This window comes from Pangasianodon hypophthalmus, chromosome 3 (genome assembly GCF_027358585.1).
Source record: "Pangasianodon hypophthalmus isolate fPanHyp1 chromosome 3, fPanHyp1.pri, whole genome shotgun sequence".
NCBI classification, from domain to species: Eukaryota; Metazoa; Chordata; class Actinopteri; order Siluriformes; family Pangasiidae; genus Pangasianodon; species Pangasianodon hypophthalmus.
Window position 1 is genome coordinate 27577832 of NC_069712.1, and position 10069 is coordinate 27587900.

The 10069-nt window shown below is 38.5% G+C and overlaps 1 protein-coding gene across 29 annotated transcripts in view; it reads right to left on the reverse strand.

Annotated features, from left to right (window-relative positions):
* Nucleotides 1–9648, reverse strand: part of dst (dystonin) — a 138705-nt gene extending 129057 nt beyond the window's left edge. For 5 of the 29 annotated variants that reach the window (XM_034303070.2, XM_053232756.1, XM_053232740.1 and 2 more), the window contains exons 1-3: nt 9262–9643; nt 8884–8918; nt 7909–8100 (exon numbers count right to left, since the gene is read on the reverse strand). In XM_034303070.2, the coding sequence (XP_034158961.2) occupies nt 7909–8100; nt 8884–8918; nt 9262–9442 (408 nt within the window). In that variant the 5' untranslated portion in view covers nt 9443–9643. Of the gene's footprint in view, nt 1–7908; nt 8101–8883; nt 8919–9261 lie in introns of all 29 variants that reach the window. The other 24 variants (XM_034303099.2, XM_053232745.1, XM_053232735.1 and 21 more) reach the window with 17 other exon arrangements.
* Between the last annotated feature and the right edge of the window lie 421 nt (nt 9649–10069).

The following is a 10069-nucleotide window of genomic DNA, read 5'->3' on the forward strand; positions in this document are numbered from 1 at the left end:
CAGATCAACTGTAGAACTCCATGATTCAATGTTAAAAAAAAATAATGACACCATTCTCTTTGGAGTCTTAAAACCCAGCATCAGCTTTTACTCAGACTGTATTAACCTTCACATCATAAAGCTTTCATTAAACCAGTGTGCATTTGTTTCCAGTTCACATGAGTTTACCTGTCTTTATCTATTCAGGTCCTGTAGCACTACAGATAGATTCCTGAGTTCCCTAGGGGTCTTTGTTAAAGGAAATCATCAAACTCTGTTCTGTGTGTGTGTGTGTGTGTTGCTCTGTTAGACTGTCTGACCCAGGGTGTATCCCATGCTCGTACCCAGTGTTCCCAGGATAAACCGTGGATCCGCAGTGATCCTGACCAATGCTTACTGAAGATGAACGAACGAACGTGTTATAATTTACCAGGTTTCCTTAGCAGCATTAAATCAATGCTTAAATTCATGTTTTGGGATCTTCATATGCTCCTAAAAGGTGATGAATTTGCTCAGGCAGACATGCCTTCTCTGAGAATACAGGAGCTTTTTTAGACATGACTCATCAGATTTTTATCTCTACAAATGTTGAACACGACATGTGTTCCTGCGCTGGGTTACTGTGCCATCTGTTCCCGCTTCTCCTGGAAATGTTGGTGACTGTGTGAGGTCATCTCCCAGACCACGGTTTCATGTTTCCATAGGCTGTCCAGTTTTCCTTTTCCAGTTTGTTAGGAGTGCTAGTTTTCTTTACCCAGTTCAAGGCAAGTAGAAACAAGACGGTGATATAAGGCAAGGCTCCTTCACAGATGTCAGTACCTGATATGGATCAAAAGCCCGTCACTGCAAGGTTTCTTTAGTTGTACAGGCAGAACAACAATATGAAATTTGATAAAAGAAAAAACAAACCTAGTAACATACAAGATAAAACATCCAACATAGTAGAATAATTTGTATAGTTCAAATGAAATGCAACCTATTAAAATTATATCCAGTAATAATCCTTACAGCCTCTTTCTCTCTCTGTTGCTGATTAACCTTAAAATGAGCAAATACTCACACACTGAAGTTGCAAGCCTTTTGCTGAGAGCGTCCGCCAAATGACTACATGTAAGAGATTCTTAGATAAAATACAGTCAGAGTATAAGGTTTGAAAATATGTGCATATAAACATAGACATAACATTAAGTGGCCAACATATGAACATAGGAATTAAATGGATATCATAGTCATATCACAGCTCCAAAATTACTGGCACCCTTGGTACTAATGGGTTAAAAAGGCCATGGAAAAAAATGTGGTTTGTGGTTAATTATATTAATCTCACACTAGCTCACTCACAATTTTTTTTTTAATGAGGATTAGTTCAGGGAACCATGATGGCCATTTCAAAAGCTTGATTCTGTGGTCAGTGAGCCATTTCTGTGTGGATGTGGACATCTGTTTTGGTTCATTATCCATCCATTATCCATTCAAGCTGTATCTTCAACAGATGTAGCCAGAGTTTCATTTAAAATCTCCTGGTACTTCATGGAGTCCATATCATCATGCATCCTAACAAGGTTCCCAGGGCTTTTTATTTATATATTATTAAAAAAAAAAAAAAAAAGCCCCACATCATAACAGATCTGCCAGTATACTTAACAGTATGGATTAGGTTATTTTCTGTACAACAATCCTTCTTTTTATGGCACGTTAACCTCTATTTGTTACCAAAAAGCTCTATTTTTGTCTCATCTGACCATAAAACCTGGTTCCAGTAAACATTCCAATCTAGGAAACTTCAGCTGCTTACATCTGTGATTAAACAAAAGCTATCTTCTCACTGACCTGAGGTGGTGTCTAAACAAAAAAATGAAACAAAAAAATGCTCCCATCTTCTGCAAATATCTGACTGTCATCCTTAGAGAAACTGCTGCATCTCTAACCATCCTCCTCACTGTGCGTGGGGGGGAAAACACACTTCCAGGCAGGATTATTACAGCTCCAGTTGTTTTAAACCCCTTAATTATTGCACAGTGGATGTGAGCTTTTTTTTCCTAAGCCTTTGCCTGATTTACGAAGGTCAACAGTCTTTTGTCTCATTTCATTCGAGTATTCTCTAATCTTCCCCATATTAATGAATGACTAAGAGAATGTGGCTTGTGTTACCTTATATTCATACCTCAGTGAAACAGGAAGTCTTTAAAAAGTAAAACATAAAATATAAATAGGGACAGGCTGAAGAATTTCTAGAGGTTTAGAATTTTTGCAGTTTACATTTGTAAAAATTGCCACTTTAAAGCATCTAGCATTCAGAAACAGCAGAAGAATGTTAACTGACTCTTTCCCACTGTATATCTGATTAGTTTCCCTTCCTGAACAAAGCATTCTTTGGGACATAAATTATAACTTATCATATTCCCCTTATAATGGAGCACGGCTGAGCCTCTCAAGTATCAAATGCTGGGGCAATTTGATACAGGTCGATAAAAATGGAGGAATATCTAATGTGGAGAACATAATCTGAGGATAATGCGTAAGCCTCTCTCAACGCCTCCCTGATCAGTTCTCCATGAGACTGCATTAAAACAGTAACAGAACGTAAATATCTAAAACACACTCCCAAAATGTTCATTAAAAAGAAATAACACATTAGCAATAATGAGGCTACAAAACAACATTCCAGCTATTGTGCTGTATAACTGATATTCTACAACCCATTTAAAACGTTATAATAAAGGATATGTATTATAAAAAAGAAACAATGGAGCACCGGATCAGGATGAAGAAACAGCATGCTCACCCTTGTCCACACATGCATAATCCCTATACTTCACATCCTGTTTTCTTTAAGCTAAATATCAGCCAAAAAAACCAACAAAGCTTGTCTGACTCTTTTCCTGTTTCATCACAGACTAGTAGGAGGATTCAAAAGACATTAAAGCTTAAAATATGCTTAAGACTGTTACAGAATTATTTTTAATAACCTCAATGTGTGGTTGCACAGCATAGGTTCTGCAAGCTCAGCATATTCCTATCACAAAAGAAGAAATATTTAAGTAATACAATGCCAAAATGAATTCATGTTCAGGGTTCATGTTAAAAACCTAACGTTATCTAAATTAATGCTGGTTAAACTCAGGGCTTTTAATTAATTGTTGTGAGGCGAGTGGAGTAAATTTGAGGTATTATTTTAGATCATGTAAAGGATTGAGCTTTAGTAGCATTGAAGAAAGCAAATCCTTTACCTGTAGTCATAAAAAGATATGAAGTAAAGGAGAATGCTGCACGTACACTTTCACTTGCATGAATCGGCAATTTTATAACATCAGTTCATTTCACTGATTAACCTGGTTGCATGGTTGGCCAACAAAATACAAAAGCGTTTTAAGCAATATCATGATAAAGCTGTTTGTCACATTTCGGTCCTAATGATTAAATTAAACCCACGGCAAAAAAAAAAAAAAAAAAACAGGCCAATATCAAAACTCAAAATCTGCCTCACCCCTGAAACGCTATACCTTGCTTTTAAAGGAAAAATCTACCCTGAATGACTTTGCGTATTAACTTTTCTAATTAGAATATGATCTTCAATGGCATTCAAGATTTGATTTTAAAATCAAATCTCTAACAATAATCACTAACAGTTAAACAGTTTCCTACATTACCCACAATACCATTTGACTACCTGCTGATAGAGATGCCCTTGCTTCATCTATCCAGAGAGAGTGATAGCGCAAATATAATTCACTTCTCCAGTGTGCATGCACGTGCTCATCAGAGACGTCAGTGGCACTGTTCCATGCTTGCTTGCGTATCTTATATACATCAGGAGGATTAAGTGCGGCATCCACTAGATGGCACGTCCGAGCCAAAACATCTCTGTCCATCTGGTTTCCAAGTTGAAGTGTATTTTCATGCAATTTCATGCACAGCGACGTTGAACAGACTGACGAGCTCCGTTTTCTGCAGTGAGCACGATTGATGTCATTGGGCTGCATCTCAAGTTCAAAACTCTAATCTGACATTTAAAAATATTTACTAATCTAGAAAATCCAGAAGACTGGTACTCAAATCAGACCTTTCAGTAGGAGGTTTTTCAATTCAAAATTCAAACACTAACTGTAATAAGAAAACCATTAGTGTTAGTATTAAATAAAGGTCAGGAATAGTGCATAAGCATGCGATTTGAGACACAACGTTAGGTTTAGTCAGTTGTGGACACAGTGTCACATGGTGCTATACTGTCTACGCTACCACATGTGCACAAACAACGTGCCAAACGACTGCAGGAAATGTGCAGCGGCCATCCTGCTTACACGTACAGAACAGTTAACAACAAGTAAATATCAGCGTGAAGTTTGTCCAGCTTTCTCGCCTCTTCATCTGTACTCTGCTAAAAAAAAAAAAAAAAAAAAAAACCTTCAAGTTTCATGCTAATTCTACTGTCAGTGCCATCATGCTCATCATCTCATAGATCACTAACTAGCTGAGCTGAGACTGTGTCGTATAGCTGCATTGCATTCTGGAACTTTGAGTCCAATGTTTGCTGTCTCCACTACTTCTACTCTCATTAATGACACTGAACATCGCTGGAAGATGTTGAGTGAGAAATGAAGCTCTTGCTTTTTTGGTTTGAGGAGCTAACAGTGAAAATTACACGAGCCCTTAATGTTTGAGATCACTGAAGTTTTTTTTCTCCTGTTAAAGGCCAGTGTAACATCAGCACGACAGACAATTGCTAACTTCTCAGAGGAATAACAAGAATACAGCACCATCCAACAAACTAGCACCAGAATTGCTAAAAACAGCAGGAATATTTCAACCTAAATATTTTGAATGTGTTTCAGGATGGTGTTTTCCTTTAAAGCCCAACATTGTGACTATCAGTGCTAAACAATATTGTAATATTTACAAACTAATGCCTTATTCTTTTTCTTAACATAGCAGTAATCCAAACATGCAGTTCCTCTACGCAGGTGCTAAAATATTGTATTATTATTGCATGCACTCAGATCCAGAATTACTAGCACCCTTTAATAGATACACATAAATAAAATAACAATTGATTCAAAGTTTCACTCAAACAACAGGAGAAACAATTTACTTTTCTCTAACAACAATCATTCTTGTATTTTCTCTCAAAAATCTGTGTGGCAAAATTAGTGGCACCCCTACCAAATATTTAGAATAAATACACAATTCTTTCCTTCAATTATTCTCAGTCTCAACAAAATCTGTTGTTGCCTACCCTGTTTTCCTGGGGTATAAATACAGGACTGCACACAAACACCTCTGGCCCTGTCCCAAATGGCATCCACACCCCTGCAGTCCTCCTCCAAGTGGCGTTTTGTTGCTGTCTACTAACCTTTTTTGCTGTGACTGGTCCTCGTTAATAACCACAAAGAGACTGTGGATGAGTTGGCATAGATGTAAGCAATGCCAAAGGTTACGTCAGAAGATGCTCGTCATTACTCTCTTGAACTCCAAATAGAGAAATGAGACGTCTTATAATCTTGCAAACCCCATGGGCACGCACAAATGAGGACCACTAGACTCCAATTTGGGACATAGGATTTGTCATCCATTACCATGGGGAAAACCAAAGAGCATTCCACATAAATGAGACAGATGGTTGTTGATCACGAGTCAACAGAGACATAAAAAATGAATAAGACTTTAAAAATACCATTAAGCACTGACAGCAGCATAAGGAAAATGTCTCAAACATCTGGAACGATTTACATTTTGCCCAGAAGTAGCCATGTGATCGGTGAGAAGGATGGTGATGAAGACAAACCCATCAAACATAGATTTTTAAGATTCTCAATCTTAGATGCAACCTCCATAAAAAATTACTGCTTGGAAGAACTGCTTATAATTTTGCCAATAATTTGGCAACCCAACAATGCAGTAGCTAAGAAATACCGTGCAAAAATAAAGCTAGACAATTCTAGCTTCCAAAATGTTGAAACTCAAAATATCACTAAGGAGTTTTGTTATTCTTGTTATTTCTTGCTATTTGTTTTTACATATTTTCATGAAAAGTGCCAATAAATCTGGTGCTGGCTGTATATAGGTGTATATTACATAAAGTAACAATACAGAATTTATACAGTAGCATACATAACGAGTGCTGAAAATAAGAAGGCACGCATATATAAGAGGAGACCGCTTCAGTAACGCATGCTTAATTGTTTCAGAGATGTGCTGGGCAAATCTTAGGAGTCATTATAAGCTGGTATAAGTTTTGAATGTACGTATGAATGCGGATTTTAGTACATTTTAATATCTAGACGTAATTGTAAAATGCCCAACCCTGAACCCACAGACAAAAACATCAACACTGCACTCCAGTTTTGTGGAAACCCTTAAAGGTTTAAATTAGCACAGGGTTTTCTAGTAGTGTATTATAATGGTCTAAAAAGTACCATTTTTTCCAGTCAGTATTTAGCACACTATCTAATTCTCTAATTTACATAAGAGCTGAACAGAGTATGTGTGGGTGTGTTGCATCTCTTAACTGAAACTCATTGCAAACATTCAAATCACGCCAAAAAAATAAAAAAATTTTTAAAAAAAATCATGTTAGGTTGTAGCCTACAAGCTAAATCAACATCAGGTTCTATCTTTTCAACTAAATAAACAAAACCATTTTAGGTTTTAACATATGACCTAAACAAAACTCATCTAAATTGATTCCTCCAATTGATTCATGTCATATGAGCTAAATGTTCACGTTAAGCATTAACCTATGAATCAATGGAACTTATCATGAGGCCCCAGTTACCTTTTCGTGTTTAATCATTAGTGACTAGTTCCTGGTTAGAAACACATTTACACATTTATATTTGGTCATTTCACATTACAAGTTTTGACTAGCACCAGAAACTCTGAACAGATGAGACATGTCTCTTTTGAACTTGAAGCAGGGAATATAAATGCTTATTTCTGTGTCAATCATCTTTATATATTCTGGTGTTTTTTTAAAGTCAAAATCTATGAAATCTATGAAAACTCTTTCCTTTCTCATTGAGCTGCTACAGACACTGTGATGGTTCATGTTTAAACCTAGAGTCAATTGCGCTGCAGTATTTCTGAGTGAACTGTTAGACCCCCTGGATTTCTGTGTAAAATTCTACAATGAACTTTTGTTCTCAGAAAAGCTCCCAGTTAGAATCACTTTAGACAGTTAGAACCAATAACCATTCAAAGAACTCTTGAGAAACTGTATTTTGTATGAAGAAAATTAAACTGTTTAACCCTTCAAAGGTTAGTTCAGTGGTTCAGGTTCAGAAAGCGCTACAGCTCTAATAAACAGGCAAAATACTAATGTTCACATTTAAATATTGTTCATATAATTATAAATAGAATAAATGTGTGCTTAGGGGGTCTGTGGAATTTATTTGATTGTTAATTGGGTCTTTAGCTACAAAAAGTTAGCTCCTGCTGTAGAAGACTTGAACCATCCATCCATCCATCCATCCATCTTCTGTACCACTTACACAGGGTTGCGGGGAGTCTGAAGCCTATCCCAGGGAACTCGGGGTACAAGGCGGGGGACGCCCTGGACAGGGTGCCAACAATTTTTAGATATGCCAATCAGCCTACAATGCATGTCTTTGGACTGAGGGAGGAAACCGGAGTAGCCGGAGGAAACCCCTGAGGCACGTGGAGCACATGCAAGCTCCACGCACACAGGGAGGGGAATCGAACCCCCAGCCCTGGAGGTGTGAGGCATACATTGCTAACCACTAAGCCACCATGCCGCCTGGCTTGAACCATTAAGCCTCCCCCCAAAAAAATTGATCAATGTTAGTTCAGAGGTTTAGCTTATAATTTAACCAACACCAAGGTGATCTTGAGGATGCAATGGGTAATATTAACATATGAACAAAATGAATTTGCTGAGGATGTGAGGAGTGACCTCAGAAGTGTGAAACGTACACCTACTGGTCTGCGCGTGGGGGTTACTTGGACGGAGTGATAAAAGTCAGGCTGCACTCTCTTGGTCACTTTGCGTTTCCTTACAGCACTGCTGGAGTCTGGCTCACTCTCTGCTGGATCAACCACAGGCCTCTCTTCACACACTCGAGCTCTCACACTCCTCCGGCCATGGCGTGGACTGTGCCGAAAACCCTGTCAACACGCACCACATAACACATTCACTTCCGTACACACGGTCTTCTGTTTGAAATCCTTATCTTAACCACAGGATTTCAAACAAAAAACTACTCAGGTGAGCAAGTATATACTAATTGCGCATGCGCAGTGCATATTTCCTGGTACATTCAAACTCGCTATATTTGACATACTTTAAAAGTGTTATAATACAAGCAAAGCAGAGTAGAACTTTACTATAAGCAGGTTCATGTTGCATAATAATCCCCAGACGATAATTACACGATAATTATAACCATGACATGAAAAATAAAAAAGAACTTACCTCAGCTCACATTTCCACATGCTAGCAGCATTTAGGTTAGCGGACGCACTAATTGCGCATGCGCAGTGCATATTTCCCGGTACATTCAAACTCGCTATATTTGACATACTTTAAAAGTGTTATAATACAAGCAAAGCAGAGTTCAACTTTCCCATAAGCAGACCCATTTTGTGTAATAATCCCCAGATGACAATTACACGATAATTATAACCTTGACATAAAAAAGAAATTACCTCAGCTCACATTTGCACACGCTAGCAGTATTTAGGTTAGCGGAAGCACTGATTGCGCATGCGCAATGCGTCTTTTACGTTATACTGATACTCTGTATTGCTGACACACATTGAAAGTGTCGTAATACATGAAAACCAGAGGAAAACTTTTCCAAAAAACGGATTCAGCTTGGATACGAATCCCCAGAAGATAATTACATATCCTAAAATGACCTTGACATGAAAATGAGAAAGAGAAATTACCTCAGATCGAAAATGATGCGTCCGAAGACCAGCTTCTGGAACAAACGGGAAAGATTGAAACACCCGAGCACTGTTAGGGTAATGTGTTCATCTATAAGCTGAGAGTCTGCTCGATTAATCGGAATATAAAGATAAACATGTCACACTGTCAAACACACTGTACTCTATGACAGATGATGGAGTCTGCGTTACATATAGAGGCGCGCGCTGCTGCCGCTCGAGCCAACATGCAGCCACGCGCTCTGATGAACGCATGAACCCGACTGGGATGCAAAAAAAGGACGAAAGCACACTAAAACACGCTGAAATAGTTTATTTAAGACAACAATAACAACAAAAATAAGTATTGGATTCACGCCAGTGAGGCGTTGTACGCACCACGACTCCTCGATCGCCTCGAGAAGACGGATTTTATAGGGATCTTCTCATGGCGAAGCCTCCGATGCCAGCAGCAGAGAAACACGATCGTGGCCACCGTTCCTACCAAAAGCAATATCAGCAGCAGCAGGCACTGAAGGCTCAGGGGTCTCAGTAAAACTAGAAAAGCCGCAGCGATCATCGCGATGTAGCGCAGCCCCACCTGCACATACGCACATATCTATAGGCTAAGGCTAACAGCGCGCGCTCCTTCCATTCACAATGACATGGAGCTCCATTGATCTGGATAACGTAAGACAGGGCATGAGTCAGCACGAGCCCCGCTTCTCCTGCTCATGCAGAAGAGAGGTGTGTGTGTGTGAGAGAGAGAGAGAGAAAGAGGGAGGCAGAGAGAGCGCATCTGCATCTGAGCTCAGCAAAGCTGCAGAGAGCACGATATTTAAAGGCATCCGACCTGCGCACACACTGCGGGCTCTGTCTCAGACACACACACACACACACACACACACACATTTGAATCGGATGCAGAACGGCTAGACATCTACATCCCCAAGTTTTTTTGTTTTTAAGCCCATCTTTTTATTTGACAAATGATTATTTGACAAATAATTTTTAGTCATAGGATGATATCTTTGTGTAGGGTTTGTGTAAGACTTTAAAAACTTTAAATAAGTCCTCACAGGCTGTTATTTTGTACTCATGACATGACTGGACCTTAATTACTACTCCTACTACTAAATAATAATAATAATAATAATAATAATAATAATAATTATTATTATTATTATTATTATTATTATTATAAGCA